The sequence below is a fragment of the Helianthus annuus genome, chromosome 8 (assembly GCF_002127325.2).
Source record: "Helianthus annuus cultivar XRQ/B chromosome 8, HanXRQr2.0-SUNRISE, whole genome shotgun sequence".
Taxonomy (NCBI): domain Eukaryota; kingdom Viridiplantae; phylum Streptophyta; class Magnoliopsida; order Asterales; family Asteraceae; genus Helianthus; species Helianthus annuus.
This window is the reverse complement of record NC_035440.2, coordinates 94,692,235-94,709,749: the sequence shown is the minus strand read 5'-3', so window position 1 is coordinate 94,709,749 and position 17,515 is coordinate 94,692,235. Positions and strand designations below refer to the sequence as shown.

The following is a 17,515-nucleotide window of genomic DNA, read 5'->3' as shown; positions in this document are numbered from 1 at the left end:
AAAAGGTTTTGAATATTTAATTACAAGTGGTTCATCAATTATTAACATTGTTATATCATTCTGGATAAATTTGAGGGGGAGTTTGGTTATATAAATTTGTCAAATGTTAAATTTGTGAAATTTATTATGAGGTAGAGGATGTGCAGGATAGCCTGGATTCTGAAGTCTGAGTATAGAGCCAGGACACAATTCTGATCCTGTGAAAGTCAGATTGCAATCAACATTCGAGGGTAAATGAGATTGTTCGAGGGGAGTATGTTGATGCTGAAGAGGAGGAAAAAGAGATAAAGTTTGAGGATACCTACACTGTCAGATTCTTCAGAGAGCGATCAGACTGATAAAGAATGAAGACATTGAAGACTCGACACTTAAGACTCGTCAACATCCGAGGGGGAGTCTGTTGGTGCATACGTCTGTCGACTTCGTCTTGTATCAAGTCTTGTAATAAAATAGTTAGATCGAGTCACGTAGTTTAGGAAAATAGAGTTTTAGAGATCATTTCCCACGAAATGTTTATTCCCCACGAAATAGACATGGCACTTTCAAGGGGAATTAGAAACATTGCACTTTCAAGGGGAATTAGAAACTCTATAAATAGGGAGTTTAGTCATTTCATTTGCAACTTCTCCCATTCCAGCAGCGAAGCTCTGCTGAAGTGTCTACAGGTCTGTAAACGTATCATATCAATAAACAAGACGGTTAAACTACTTTCTAGTGCAAATCAAGCTGAACCGACATCGAAACGTATGATTCCGCCTCTCGTTTTGGTCTAGAACTCTTCTGAAAGATTCGTTTTGGTCGTTACTCGATCCTACACTTAACTTATACACGTGTACCACCTCAGAATATACTCCCGTATCCAGACCACTATATTCAGTCTTACAGGTGAGTGCACACCAATGATATCTGTAATGGGTGAATGCGAGGCCATGAGAGCTCAGGCTAAAACTTCCGTTCAATCATAGAGATGATGGCTCGACTTTAGGTGGGTCCCCTTTGGGGATCTTCTTTTCAACAACACATGATTAGCATTTTTCAATGTTTCATCATTTTTTATGCTGAGGGTGAGCTTTAAGAATAAAGCAGTGCAGAGTATTATACGAGGACTAGGTTATTGCTTCCGCAAAATCAGAAGTCCTGGTATAATACCCCAGATATCATCACGTACACCGACCTAGTATGTCAGAAATAGAGTATTTCAAACAGGATTTCAGGGGTTACCTATATATCCGAGAGATGTTCCCCATGTAATAAGCAAGAAATGATTTAGGTTTATATCCAAACAAACTTAATAAATGTGTAAAAACCTATTGACATATCAACAACGAGACTGCTTAATACAGTTAAACTATACATTTCTTTAGCGTACTACAACTGTCTAGCTGATGTACTATCATTTCCCCTTTTTTACAACAAAACTCATTTTTGTCTTTTTCAATGTTTTTGAATTTTGAAATTTTATAATGTTTTTGGATTTTGAAATTTTATAATGTTTTTGGATTTTCTGTAAACTTTCTCCCCCTAAAATCAAAAACATATTTTTGTGTTTTTGGTTTTATCAAAAGTAGAAAATAAACTGTACAGAAACTTGACAACAAGACGCAGATCACTTCTGATCGCCGTCCTCCTCGGCTTCACACTCTATTATCCTCCCAGAAAACAAATTTTTCAACCCGTTCAATTTTAAAAGATAGTTAAATCTTGTATTATCAAAAGGTTTTGTGTAAAAATCAGCTCTCTGATCATCGGTGTGTACATGATCAATTTAAATCATCAAAAGGTCTTGTATTATCAAAAGGTTTTCGTAGCAATCACAGATGAAATGATGTCGAATTTTAATATGTTTCGTTTTAGAGTGATGAACCGGATTTTTAGTTATATTTATGGTTGCCTCATTGTCCACAAAGATTGGCGTGTCTAAGAACTGCAAACCATAGTCTCTCATTTCCTGCTGGATCCAGAGGATCTGAGAGCAACAGTTGGAAGCTGAAACGTATTCAGCCTCACATGTTGAGAGAGCGACTGTGGTTTGTTTCTTGCACTGCTAGGTGACAAGTCGAGTTCCGAAGAACTGACAGCCAGCAGTTGTGGACTTTGCATTTAACTTACAGCTCCCAAAGTCAGAATCAGCATAACCAGTAAGAAAAAAGTCACCAGATTTAGGATACCACAAGCCGGTGCTTGGGCAACCTTTAAGATACCGTAAAATTCTCTTCACAATCGTCATGTGTGACTGTCTCGGACTTGACTGATATCGGGCGTAGAGACAAGTTGAATACATGATGTGCGGGCGTGAGGCAGTCAGATACATTAATGATCCAATGATCGATCGATAATGCGTCTCATCAACTTTCTCACCGCTTTCATCCGGACATATACCATGATTTTGAGCCAGGGGGTTGATGTTGGAGATGATTCAGCATATTGAACTTGTCCAACACATCATTCACATATTTGGTTTGGTGTATGAAGATTCCATCGGGCAGTTGCTCAGCCTGAAGCCCTAGGAAGAACTTCATCTCCCCTATTGAACTCATTTCAAACTTCTTTTTCATAATCTTCTCGAACTCTTTGCACAATTTGTCATTAGTCGATCCGAAGATTATGTCGTCAACGTAAATCTGCACGATGAGTAGATGTCCTGCAACCTCTTTTGTAAACAAAGTGCTATCGACAGTCCCTCTGGTGAACCCGTTGGCCAACAGATGTTGGGAAAACGTCTCGTACCAGGCTCTCGGGGCCTGGTGTAAACCGTATAACCCTTGTCGAGTAGATACACCTTGTTTTTATGCACTGGATCGGTGAAACCCGGTGGTTGTCCGACGTACACTTCTTCTTTGATCTTTCCGTAGAGGAATGCAGATTTAACATCTAGTTGGTAGACCTTGAATCCCTTCCAAGACGCGAATTCCAGGAAGATTCTAATTGCCTCGAGTCGAGCAACGGGCGCATATACTTCAGTAAAGTCGATGCCTTCTTGCTGACTAAAACCTTGGACAACCAAACGTGTTTTGTTCCTTACAATCACCCCTCTATCATCCCGTTTACACTTGAAGACCCACTTGGTCTTGATCAATTTTTGATCTTCTGGGAGATCGACCAACCTCCAAACTCCAAGTTTCTCAAATTGTAGTAGCTCCTCCTGCATCGTATTTACCCAGCTCTCCTTGGTTAATGCTTCTTTATATGTTCTTGGCTCTACCTGCGAGATAAAACATTTTAATGAAAAGTCTACTTATAAAGGAACGATAGATGAATATAAACATGTAAGTCCTTTGTTGATTTGATCGCGTGTTTTCACTCCACTTTGAAGATCACCAATGATTTGTTCTGATGAATGGTAAGACAAAGTTCTCGGCATCACTGTATCAGGTACGCTCACTTCCGATTGCAACTTTGTTATGTCTTGATCGCCCGTGTGATCAACAGCTTCTGAAGTTGCAATATTTGGTCCCTCGTCAAAAATCGGATCGGTTTCCGATTCTGAGTCATCAGATTGGTCAAATATTAGAGCTGGTTCTTCTGGGGGTTCGTGTGAAGTTCCACTTAGACCAACCTCGTTATCATTTGCACCACGGTGGGCGAGGAAACTACCAACGGTCTCGGCACTTATTCTTCTGAAAGAGACTGCTGTTGTTGGTATAAGAATGTGAGTTCCTCCTCACTCAGCTCTGTCGGCAAATGAAAAGACTCCTAGAGTTTATCATAATCAAATAGCAATCCGTTTCCGGGAGGTTGTTCCGGAGCAGTAAACTTCTGACAGTCGACATGCAGAACTTGTATAATCTTCCCCAAGCATGGAACAAATACTCTCTTCAGTGGACTCGCATAACCTACAAAAAACCTTCGTTAACTTTTGCACCAAATTTACCATCTGGATCAATAAATGTGCATGGTGATCCAAAAGATTCTAAGAATTTCAGATTTGGTTTATAGCGATGAAGTAATTCGAAGCAGGTTTTCTTGTACTTCTTTACTGTAAGAACACGATTTAACATATAACATGCTTCAGCAACCGCTTCACTCCAAAAGAATATCGGCAATTTGGAATCAGCTAGCATAGTTCGAGCTGTTTCGATCAGTGTGCGATTCTTTCGTTATGCGACACCGTTTTTTTGTGGAGTATATGGTGCGCTGAATTCATGAAGAATGCCTTGGTCATTGCAGAATTCAAGCATACGGTTGTTTTTGAACTCTGTTTCGTTGTCGCTTCGAATTCGTCTGATCGGCAGTTTGTACAGCGTCTCCATCTTTTTGAATAAAACCATCAATGAATCAAACGTTTCATCTTTTCTTTCGAGACACATCACCCATGAAAATCTTGTATAGTCGTCAATGACCACAAGACAATACAGATCTCCACTTACGCTCTTCACATTTACTGGTCCGAAAAGATCCATATGGAGTCTTTCGAGCGGTAGTCTGATGGAGTTCGAGAGCTTCTTTGGGTGTGACTTCTTTGTTTGCTTACCCTTTTTGCATTCTACACAATCATCATTCAGATGGAAAATTTTCAAATTAACACCTTCAACAAGATCATTGTGAACTAAAAAATTCATTTTTCTCACATGAATGTAACCCATCTTATGATGCCATATTATTGATTCTTTTTCAGTTGCTTTTGTTTTAGTTACAAAACATTGTTTCTTTTTGTCTGATGTTGTTGCCACACTCACGTCTAGGACATACAAATCGTTTTCACGAGGAACGCGCATCAACACCATATCTTCTGGAATTTTAAAACCTGGTTTAATGATAAAACACTCATTTCTTGTAAAATGATTTATGAACGACTTGTCACAAATCTGCGATATGCTCAACAGATTGTTTTCTAGTTCAACGATGTAGTTCACTTTATCAAAAGTTACAACTCCATTGGTAAGAATTCCTTCACCAACGATTCTTCCTCAATGAGTTCCAGCAAAGCCAACATATCCTCCATTAATTGATTTGACATCATAGAGTAGTACTAACATCCCAGTCATGTGCCTCGAGGCGCCGCTATCCATGATCCACTTGGAGATGATAGACCTCGGAAGCCCCTGCACACATCAAAGTCATTCATTTAAACAACGAAGCCCAAGATTTTTCAATATTTGAAACAGTACCAAACATAATATCATGAGCCACGTCAACTTTTGGAATGTTGAAGACAACATTTGAAACAACAGGTTTTGACTTTGTTTTAGATCTCCCTCCTTGATTGGTGGGAATTCTTCAATCAACTTGTCCAATTCAAACTCAAGATTTTCATTGTTAGTTACAACGACTGTCGACTCAGATTTTAAAACCTTTTCCATTTTCTTTTCTTCAAACGATTGTTTAGGTTTCTCCACCCATGATTGATTTTGAAAAATCTTCGTTTTAGGATAAACCTTTGAAGTCTTTGGAGATTTTGAAGATTCACCAATCTCAAAGGTTGATTTTGGCTTGTCCTCGGACTTCAAAGATTCACCGCGTTTCAGAATACGCACGGGGGAAACCATCGGTGTTTTTCCCTTCTCATCATTTGAAGTTTTAGATTTGGGTTTCTGGAAAACTGGTTTTTCAATCTTTTTAACACACTGTTTGGCCATGTGACCAATTTCATTGCAACGATAATAGACTCTTTTGTTGTATTCAACAAAAGTGGATCTGTTGGTCTCATCTTTCAACTTTTTGGCTGCATTGAAATCGTTAACTGCTTTCTGACTAAAGATATAATCTTTTTCAGCTACTGTATTCTTACCCGCCACAAACACATCACTCAACTTTTCATTTGGCTTAACCTCTTTTTTAGCCATTTTCTTCTCAAAACCGACACCTTTCTTTTTGAAATTGTTACCATGTCTTTTGTTATGACCATTGTTACCCACCCATTCTTTCTTTCCCGGGTTGTTTGGTTGTTGTTTCACAAAAGATTTTTTCGGTTTTCATAGAAACACGTTGTTGTTGAATTATGAAATATCAATTTCCACAAGCTTATAAACCTTTTCAACATTTTCCAGTTTTGCATTCTGAATCGGGTACTCAAAATCAGTATATAGTTTGTCAGTTCTGGTCATCGTGTACGCCACAATGATCGAATCGTCATCCACAACTTTATCTGACTTTGGTATGAACTTATCAAGAAAGTTTCCGTCATCTTCAGAATCAGAATTGGAATTTTCCAAATGAGTTTTAACCGTTCCAAAATCAGAGTTATCACTTTCTTCATCCAACACTTGGTCAACAACAGTCTTAATCACTTGTGACTCGTTGTCGGTGTCAGATGGAGAGAATGTAACATCATTGTTTACAGGTAACTCATTCTCTACAGTTCTCAACTTGAGATTCAAAGCTGCTTCTACCCCATCTGGATATTTCTGTGTATAATGATTCCACATTGGGGGTGGAACATTGTTGAAAGCAGGTTTAGCATCAGGTTGTTGAGGAACAATCTGATCAATCACATAAGATGAAGAAATATAACTGATCAATTTCTTATCAACTCTTTCTGTTTCAATACGCATCAATTCAAGTTCCCTTTTCAAAGATGCGATTGTGTCCAGATGAATGTTAATTTCCATCTGCTTTTCCATGACCGTTCCTTTGAGCAAATTAACAACTTTATCATTTTCTATACTTTCATTTTGAATCATTTTAATAGAACGTGATAAAGTGTCATAAGCTTCTTTCACATCATAAAGATTGAATTTTACTTTGTAGGTATATGTTTTCAATTCTTGAAACTGTTTGTCTTTTTCAAGCCAATCCATGTAGGGTTTTAAAAAGTTTTCGCATAGTGTTTCAGGAATTTGATCAACTTTTTTCAAAAACCTTTTCTTTGTTATCAGTTTTAATTTCTGGTTTACCAAACCCTTCAGACTCAGACTCTGATTTTTCTCCTGGGTTGATCTCCACATTTTCTGATTCTTCATCGGACACCTTTTCGACTGACTCCTTTTCAACAGACACATTTTCAACAGACGCCTTTTCAACTAACTCTGTTTCGACAGGCTCCATTTCGACAGACACTGACTCTTGAGTTTTTTCTACCTCTTTCAACTTGACCATCAGCGCCTTGTCAGCTATCTCCTTCAGAGTTTCTTCATTCAATTCTTTAGAAACATCGATTATCTCTTGAATAGGAGCTTTTTCAACTTCATATTGTGAACAGAAACCTGTAGTTGGTTCACTGAAGAAACCTGCAAAAGAATCAAACATGTTAGAAGGCATTATAGATTTAAAAGAATTAGCAATAACCTCATGTTCTGATTGATAATAATAAACTTCTGCTGCTGCCTCTTCAAGCTCTGTCAGACTCTCATCACTTCACCGACTTCCTCAGCCTCAACAACACATTCTGGCTCTTCAATAATTTATGCCATCATAGCAAGACCCTCACCAGGAACATATTTATCCCAACTAAACCCTTCCGGAATCTTCTCATCATCCTGATTAACTAATAGAGCCTTTTCTGCTTTGTTTTCAATTTGAGGTCTTGGATTGAATGGTTGTTGACTATTTTTGTGATAGATTGCTTGTCGGTAGTAGTCATTTGCAAATGGATTCTGATGATTGTTTAATTCCCTGTTTGGACACTCGCGTTTGAAATGCCCTTTTTCTTTACATTTGAAGCAAGTAACCTTTGCTTTGTCAAATCCAAGCTTACAATCAGGTCCTGCGAGACTGTTTCGTCCGGTTATTTCCATGAACCTTTGTGCCCTCCTCACAAGACTTGCCATACCCCATTTGATATCTATGAGTTTTAGCTCCTTTGGATCAATCTGATCGTAGTCTTCTTTCGTCATGTCAGGATTACCAATTCTCCCGGCAACAAGACTTTCATAGGACTCAAGTACTGAAGCAAGTAGTGCTATATGCTGTTTTGCTACTGATTCTATAAAATCTTGACCATTCTTGATGTTCACAGCTATATTGCACTGAATTCCTTGACCGTAACTTTGATTGTTTGACCCTGAAGAGCTTTTAGTATAAGCTTGTTCTTGTGAACTCTGAACCTTAGCATTTGGTTCGTAGCTTGTAAACGGTGAATGACTGTTGCTTGTTGTGCTTTGAGAAACTCCTGATGTAGAATCAGCACTAAATGCTGTCTGAATTTTTGGACTTGGGGTAGATGTTGCAGATGAGCTTCCTCTGTAGTACAACTGAATATCTTGTTGTACATTAGCATATTTCATTTTTCTAATCTTTTTATGTTCAAGCTCATGCGATTCAATTTTCTCGATGAATGTGCTTAGATTGAAACCAACATATTCCAAGTTATTTTTCAGAACCAACAAATATGTGCCCCACTCATCATGCGGTAAAGCATCTACGAACTTGTCAACCCACTCTTCATTTGTTTTGGTAATGTTCAAACGCTTCATCTCTACAACCAAATGACAATACCTCTCGGTCAACTCTTTTGTTGACTCACCCCTGATACCCGTAAAAATATCAAATTCCTTTTTCAGCAATGCCGTTTTGCTCTTTATCATCAAAACACTTCCAAGAAACTTGAGTTTTAGTGCATTCCAAATAGACTGCGAGTCATTCTGATGTTGTAGCAAAACCAAAATATCTTCTTTGATTGCTTGCTGCAAGATACTCATCATTTTCTTCTCGGCTTTAAAGCTATCCTGTTCAGCCGGAGTTAAGCTGCCAATTGTTTTCTCAATACCCGCTCCATTCGTCGGAGGTACATACTTCGATTCAATTTTCATCCAACACTCAAGATGATTTGCCTATACCCATGTTTTAAACCTTTCTTGCCATCCCGAATACTCATCGATATGGAGAAGCTTTGGTGGCTTTAGCATTGTACCAACCTCGTTTTCCATGTTTACGTTCTGTGCAATACTCGCTGGAGTTTGAGCTGCTGTCATTCCCCCTCCGAAAATCGTGTTATAAAATTATTGGTTATCCATTTTATACTTCGAAAAATTTTTTGGAAAAATTTTAAGTTTTGAAAACTTATACTTATAAGCGAACTGACTTCCACACGATTTGGACTTTCACACGAACTGGATGGACTCAAACGACCTGAAGTTCAAACGACTTGAACTTTCAAACGAAATGAAATTCAAGCGACTTGGACAGGTTACAAACGAACTAGAGTGTAAAAATTTCAATTCGTGTAAATTGAATCAAATTCACACGATCTAGACCTCAATTCGTGCGAGCTGGTCAGATGGTTTGAATTTTCACGCGAACTGATCCAACTCGTGCGAGCTGGACAAGATTTTCAAGCGACTTGGTAAAAATTCACACGATCTGGATCATTTCGTACGAGCTGAGCATCATGTTTAAACAAAGTGAAGTTTTTGATACTTTTTGATCAGTTTTAGTGTGAATTATGGTCTGAAACTTTGAAGGATTGATTAAAATGGTGTTTTACATGTTATATTCAAAATTCAGTCCATTTCGTCCGTAAATTCGTCCAAAAATCCAAGAAAGAGTAGAAGTAGAGAGTTCTAAACCATTCAAAGCACTGATTCAACTGATTTGACTCATCCTGAGCTCTGATACCACTTGTAGGATCGAGATTCGATCTAAACGAGTTGTTCTGAGTCAAATCTAGATCACTAGAAAGGTGGAAACAATCTAGTAACTTTGAATCGGTGTTAGAATGTGAGTAGAAGCAGAGAAATACACTTTAAACTGGTTTTCCATTGATATAAAACGTTTTAACATGCAGAGAATCCCGCAGCACTTCGTGTCAGATTTCACCAGAGTCTTCCAAATGAAAAACCCAACATGCCTATTTATAGGCATACCAGTTCGCATGGAATAGACATGTCACTTCGCACGAACTGGTCAACTACCAGTTCGTGCGACCTGGCCTTAAACTTGCCACTTCGTGCAAACTAGTACATTTACACATAAAATTAACTTTCTAACACTTTAACACCTATTACATTCAAACGACACGACCTAGACTAATGACGTAGGCGATAGACATTATGTACCAACACGCCTGGACCTAGTACTCACAACTCACCGCTCGACCAACTAGGGAGCGCCTAGCGACTTTTGCAACCATAGGTGAGCATATAATTGAACTAATCGAAACTGAAAACCGAATTAACCAAACTTAAAAACCGAATCGAAGCAATAACCGATGGTTCGGGTATTGGTTTTTGAATAACCGAACTTTCGGTTTCGGTTAATCATATATCTAAAACCGAAAATAACCAAACTAAACCGATTAGCCAAACACACACACACACATAGATATATATACTAAACTCTATTAATGTAATATGATTTATAAGTTCACGGCCCATTAGATTGTTTTAACCTTTTAGTCCAATTAAGGGTCTATTAGTATTTGTTTTATTATGTACATAAGGTCCATTGACAATATGCATGTGGTATCTATATAATTTTGCAAGTTTTATATTTATTAGTTTATATTTTACAAGTTTTATATACATTGGATAATCAACCAAAATTAACCAAAACCGGCCGATAACCAATGGTTAACCAAGCAACGGTTAACCGACCATCGGTTATGTTATGGTTAATACTTTTCAATTAACCGAACCCTCAGTTAACCGAACCCACAGTTAACCGACTTTGCATACCCTTAGTTTTGTTTATAGTTATTTTTCCAAAATTTTAGTATTTGAACCCTCATTTATAATCTTTCTTATTCTCACACACTTGTAGGCCATGCATAGTGGTAACCTCCCATAAACCCTTGTGATGTGGGGTTATACAACACGTAGCAAATGCGTCAGAAAGTGGAGTTATATAACTTGAGTGTGTAGTAGTTAACAAGCTATTCATTTTTTGTTCTTGAACTCTTTCTTAGTCAGTCCGTCTTATGTCTTGAGTTTATACAAAAGATCTTGGTTCAAGTTTTTTGTTTGAGGATCAACTAATACAGATCGTCCGAGTATTATACAAGTTTGTATATTTAGAGTTGTTCCATAAAATGGTTAGGACAGTCTTCATGTTTGTGTGTTTATTACATGAGGTTTTCAATTAAAATTTTCATGTTATAGAAAGTTGATTATTGGTTAATTCGCATACAAATTTCATTTTCTAACAATCCAAAGTTTACATTGAAATCTTAGTATCATAATGTGGTACATATTACAAAATTGTATTATAATGTGATATTACATATTTTTTGGTTTAGATTTCGTAACAGTACGTTTTTTTAGAATTACTGAATTGTTGAGGGTAAAGGGGGTTTATTTGAATAAAAAGTGTAAAGGTTCCAGCATGCATTTTAAAAGGATCATTCAACTAGGGCTTATAAAGTATTGGGCGTCTTAGTTTTTTTTCGCAATGATGAACCCGTTCTTGCTGTTATCACCTTGTCTCATGATTTGGTGAATAACGCGCTTCTTAGGCTGCTTATGAGGTGTGAGATATTTGGATTATTCTTCTATGTAAAAGAAGATGATGTGGTATGATGCTGCAAATTCGGTATTTCATTACCGGTCCAAACATTTTGAGATGTCTTTACGAAGGAGCTGCGTCCTAAAGCTCATTCTGAAGTGTGTAAGTTTTTTTCGAACCTATTAACATGTTTGAAATATAAAACTGAGGGCGGGTGTTAAAAATATATATCTAGTATCAATCAGTTTTATATTTTATAGATGTTTTTATATACACTAGATATCTAATGTTGTTTTCTTTTTTGGCTGAAACATGAGGTATGGATGGAGTTGTGTTGATGGGCTTGAGAAGCTGGGCTGAAGCCGGGTTGTTATAACAACCCGGATATATTGGAGATCCGGGTGTATAAAAAAAGAGGCTTCATATCAGTTGTTACATACACAACACATTGAGATATTTTTGAGGGTCTAGAAGTTTCTCTTTTTCAACCTGCTTCATTTTTTCCAAAATACTTTCTCTCTCTAGTCTTCTGTGTCCAGAGAACTTGGTCTCTCTCTCCTAGGGTTACACTTTGTATGATTTTTCTTGCTTGATGATCTCGTGTTGAGACCTAGTGTCAGGGTGTTGGATCTTGTTAATATTGTATGCCGATCGTCAAGTTGATGATCCGCTTGTGAGGAGTGAGTTGATTGTTTGTGTTCTCTGTACATAATTCTTAGATTCCTGTTGAGTTTTATAAATAAAAGAGTTTTGATCCATGTTTTTTTTTAACATAAACCAACTTTAATTATGCTTGATAATATTGATACATCCTCTTCTATAAAGTTACAAATCATTTTAGGTCTCTAGCATCAAGATTTATTTAACTTAATAAAAAGGTCAAACTGTTATCTCTGCCTCACTATCTTGTACATGTACTTGGAGTTGGGCAGATCTTCGAGACACGCCTTAACATCTCCATTTTACTTCTGCCTTGACATTTTTCACGAGCAAGATAAACCATGGACACCAAAAGAGCAAAGGCCATCGATACCCCGCTTATAAGAAACAAACCCCGTAATCCATAAAGATTCAAAATGTTTGGTGAAACCGCAGGAAAGTCATTTGACATAATCGAAGATTGACGTTCTAACCATTTATCCTCTAATGCTTTAAGTGTTCCATCTTCACGTAGTTTCGCTATTTGAGTCGATATATCCTTTGCCAATGTTGAACCTTTCTGGAACACCTGCAAGAGTATCTACATGAGACATAAAAACCGGAACAAAGCAGAATTATGGAGTTAAGATTTATAAACTTGCGGAGTTTAATTGTGTTTTATCTTAGGGGTCAAAGGGTCAAATCATTTTAATCATGTAAGCAGAACTAACACACAATTAATCAATCATATACCTTTGAACAAAAAAGGTTTTCTAAAATCTAAAAACGACTTATTTCAACCCAAACCGATTATGCAGGTGTGCTGCCAATATTGACACCTCTAATCAAAAGGTATAAAGAAGACTCACAAAGCCGAAACCATTAGTGGTTGATGAAGTTGCTACCAATGAAAACTCATGACGCGAATACAATGCAAGAACTGATTTTATGTAAAGGATTTCATCAATGATGGCACCAACTCTTCCATTTCTTAATGCTTTAGCATAGTCATCAGCTGAGCGTAATTCGACCAATACATCCTCATTAAGTTTTACGTTGTTATACACTGCTGCTTTAACTGGGGATATCCCTTGGAATTGGACTGACCCACCCTTTAATGCAATCTGTTGTACGGTTAATAGTGAACTTAATGTTGCAGTGTAACTTGATGTCAACACAAGCACTACAAAAACCCAAACCGTGACTACGAATCTTGATAAATTACTTTCCAGCTTTTCCCCTGCAATTTCCATTTACCAAATCATTATTATCTGTACAACAAACTTACTTGGATGAGGATCCAAATATCGGGTCAAATATTAAATATTTAAATAAACTCACAGAGAGGTAGAGAACTTACGATGAGCATAAACAAGAGTCGAAAAGGCAAACCAAAGGGTTGTTCCAATTTGTTGCGTTGTTGAACCTTGAAACTCTTCGTTTGTACGATGTTCAATAACCCAAATGACAAACCCCAAAAAGAGAAAGAAACCAGCACTTGTGAACCAAAGATCTGCATTAAGTGGAGATAAAAATATCCAGATACTTTTATCGGCATTCCGCACTAATGTCCCAACTCCCATATCACTATATGGCAAAGTGAAGTCAACATATCGACTTCTATTTGAAGTAATTGTTATATCCCCGACAGCAGCATCAAATTCCTGATACAAAGTCCCCAATAGGAACATAAATACGACGACACTATTCCACCAACAGACTCCACATTTGAACCGCTTTACTTGTAAAAAGTCGATTTGGGTTGTGTTTTATATCAGTTGGGCCAACCAAAAAACATAGCTAAAAAAATTAAGCAAACCGGTTGATACTATCAGATAATATATCTATACTGTATACAACCTCCTAAATCATCAAAAAAAAAAAAAAAAAAAAATTATCATAGACTATACCATGTATCTAGCTAGTAAAAACATACATACCTTATAATAGACTTTGTCAATTAGATCGTTGAAAGTCCTTCCTTCTTCAAAAAGGTATGGTACAAATTCAATGTCTACTTTATGGTTTAAGACATTAAACGCAACGTTAAAAACATCCCCACAAAACCCGCTTACATTTGATAGATTTGTTTTTGGATCAACAACCATTTGTAATATGTTTTTGAATCCACCAAAAACAGGAACCAGAATTCTCATCTTCTTTCCATTCACTTGTAGCCTCCTGTGGTTTAGAATACTTGTATGCCCTCCAGGAAAAACAATATGTTCGAGTCCATTATTGGTAGACGAATTCGTTTTTCCCATTTTCTTGACAAACTCACCATTAACAATCGAAAACCCCACCCGTTTATCACCCTTGCCAATCACATTTTTAACTTCTATCGGTCTTAAAAGTGTTCTCTCATTCACAAACTTGAATTCACCACCTAAACCACGAAATGTAGTTCTTAATATATGATCAAGAAGTGCTAATTTTGTAACATGTTTTTTGGTTTGTAGCCTTTCAACAGCCATTGCTAATGCATAAACAGCATCATATGCCCACATACCATCATAATCTACTTCCTTCAACCCCATAAAATGTTTCAAACCATGAAATTTACTTGATTTTGGAAAATATGATTTGAATCCCACAGCCCCTTGCATCGATTCAATGGCTTTAGAATCCATGAACTTCAAGAAGTTTGTAGTTTTACTTGTTACGATCCAGGTGTATCCTTCACTCATCATACCGACGTCTTTTGCCATCGAAAATAGTCGGGATGAAATAGAAGGTGACCCATGCACCACAAACACTTTGGTTTGCATATATTGAAACTTATGAAATTCTTCAAGGATTTGTGTATGGTTGACAGAGGTTGAAATTAGGCTAGTATATGTAACATGTTTGTTATGGTTTCGAAATGAACTAATAATATAAGTAGCCATTTCTCTCCCATTTGCATTGTCTTCACATATAAGAATGATGTTATTCAAATATAAGGATTCCACAAGTGCAGCAATGCCTTTAAATTGAGTGGTTTCATCTTGTGCAATTTGAAGAAAATTTGGATTTTGATTGGTAAAGGGACTTGTTGATAAAGAAAGAATTGGTAGGTTAGCCTTTTCTTCCAAAATTTCCAAGAATCTTGCTTCAGTTGTAGAGTGTGGGCCTATTATTGCTCGCACTTTATTGTTTTCCACAAGATCGAGAGCTGAATGGCCATGAACAATTTATTAGTATTCAATGAGGATGTCAATTTCGGCTCGTTTAAAATTTTACTTTTCAACGAGTCAATCGTTTAAGTAATCAAGCACAACTACGAAGGGAATTAGCGACAACAATTGTGACGGAAAGAAACCGTTGCAATGTTGCGACTATTTTGCAACATATCAATGTTGTCGCTTGCAACGCCTTCTTGGTCACACTGATGTTGTCGCTAATTCTGTCGCTAGAAGTATAAATACATGCAAAAGTTAAAAAAAATACGTTTTTCATTGTTTTTGTTAAAAAAAATTAGCAAATTGCATCCGTTTTATTTTATGCAATAATCAATAACAATGAATATCGTTAATTGGTTTAGAAATCCATCGCTAATAAATTCAATCGCAAAATCCAGTTGGCCACAAGAGTTTCCCATGATCAAAACCGTTGCAAATTGCCTTTCTATCGTAGTGATAATTAACATGTTACTAAATTAAATTAAGGGAAAAAAATTGTTAGTGGTCTGATCCAAATTTATCGTTCAAAAAAAAAAATTAAATTAAGGAAAAATCATTAAAACAAACATTTTGAGCCACCTTTTACTAAAGTAGTATTCGAAATGGCTTGAAGACACGTAAGCCACGTTACTTTTTATTTTTTAAGCAAATTGAAAAATAATAATCTCATCTTTCTGAAATTGGTCGATAATAATCCCTAGTTAGTTATTAGCCAATAATAATCCGACCTCGTGCAATTTTTTTGTAAAATAGTCTGCTGTTAAAATAAGCTTAACGGAGTTAAGTGTTTTTCCGAATTACAAACTGATGTTTTAGGGCTTTTGATCAGAATGAGGATACGAGTCGATTGATGTAAAACTTACCTCGAAATTGTGTTCGAAATGGCTTGAATTTTGTTAACTGGAAGTTAAACACCCGAATTGAAGCACCGTTTTTGTGGGTTGAGGGCAGTATTTCGAGGTAAGTTTTACATCAATCGACTCGTATTCTCGTTCTGATCAAAAGCCTTAAAACATTGGTTTGTCATTCGGAAAAACACTTAACTCCGTTAAGTTATTTTAACGGCGGATTATTTTACAAAAAAATTGGACGAGGTCGGATTATTATTGGCTAATAACTGACTTGAGATTATTATCGGCTAATTTCAGAAAGATGAGATTATTATTTTCCAATTTGCCTATTTTTTAAGGTTTTTTTTGTCATATAAATTCTAGTTGTGCTTTTTTTAGCATGCGCTGCTTATTTTTCGGATCACAGATTTTTATTTTCAATGTATTTATTTTTGCGAAGTCTAAAAGCTTATTTTGGTAATCTTGTCAGTCAAAATGTTTATTTTTTAATTTCCCCTTAAATTAATGATATATAAAAAACAAGAAAAAATTGTCTAATGTGTAGTGGCGGATCTAAGGGGTTCCTGAGTTTCCAAGAACCCATTCGGTTTGGAAAAAAAAAAGGAAAAGGTTAGTGGAAACCTTGAATGATTTCGAAAAAAAATAGTGAGAATATAACAAAAGAAACCCCATGTACAAAATTCGTGGATCCGTCACTGCTATGCTAATGGGCCATCCCACTACCACCCTACTTGTGGTTTGAGATCACTCATTCCAACCCAAACCCATTTTAACTAAACTATATGATCCATTAATATTTCCGCCTCTAGTATTGAAAGAGCAGGGTTCATGAAAAATTAAGAACTGAAAAACGTGTTTGGAAATTAAGATTACTGTAATAAAAAAAACCTTAAAGAACGTTCACAAATAGTAAACTTAGAGCATTCACTAACAACAAAAATAAAACAAAGACGCACCAGCTGATAATGCAAGGAGTCGTTTTCCTTTGGTATCTCTTGTATTAACAACTATCCGAGTTCTGCAGTGAGGATTGGCAGTGTAAAAGTCAGAAATACCCTTGATAACGAAGCGATTAATGACCTTTCCTACCCTTGAACCCATATCAAGGATCACTCCCACATGTATCTCCTTATAAGGTGGATCTTCATTTGCGGTTAAAAGAGTGTGAAAGCTACTTAATATCAAAAATGCAAATGCAGTCTTAATAAACCTACTACTTTTCATTGCCAACTCTTGCGAATGGTATTTAAAAAGGTGAAGTGAAAACAAGAATTGCAATCAAACTAGAGTTATAGTATGAAGTATATAAACGTTTCATTGATTGCCATTTAATTTCAGGTTAAGGCAGACATGATATTATTGTTTCTAAATGCTTAAATAAGATTTAGTTAAATTATTGAATATGACTATATGAGTTGATGGGAACTGGTCTAAGCTATCAGCATCAACAATAATCTGGTCAGAGCAACGAATTATAGAGATTACTTATAGAGTCAACTTATATGTTAATTCGATTAAAAAAATGTTTTTCTTGATCTTACTTATTTT

The 17,515-nt window shown here is 36.5% G+C and overlaps 1 protein-coding gene across 1 annotated transcript; it reads right to left on the bottom strand.

Moving 5' to 3' along the window:
- Window positions 1-12,113: 12,113 nt before the first annotated feature.
- Window positions 12,114-17,097, bottom strand: LOC110870380 (glutamate receptor 1.2). The gene is made up of 5 exons (XM_035975885.1): window positions 16,924-17,097; window positions 13,896-15,109; window positions 13,316-13,619; window positions 12,825-13,195; window positions 12,114-12,544 (listed from the first exon to the last, which is right to left on the bottom strand). Exons 1-5 carry the CDS (start codon window positions 17,066-17,068, stop codon window positions 12,218-12,220), a joined length of 2,361 nt encoding a protein of 786 aa, XP_035831778.1. The 5' UTR covers window positions 17,069-17,097; the 3' UTR covers window positions 12,114-12,217.
- Between the last annotated feature and the right edge of the window lie 418 nt (window positions 17,098-17,515).

Bases quoted from the DNA above. Each gene is read 5' to 3' on its own strand.
- LOC110870380 (XM_035975885.1), bottom strand. From the start codon at position 17,068: ATGGGTTCAAGGGTAGGAAAGGTCATTAATCGCTTCGTTATCAAGGGT. The intron at 13,196-13,315 runs GTAAGTTCTCTA...TGGAAATTGCAG, and splicing joins GACTCTTGTTTATGCTCATC to GGGAAAAGCTGGAAAGTAAT. The intron at 12,545-12,824 runs GTGAGTCTTCTT...ATACTCTTGCAG, and splicing joins CCACTAATGGTTTCGGCTTT to GTGTTCCAGAAAGGTTCAAC.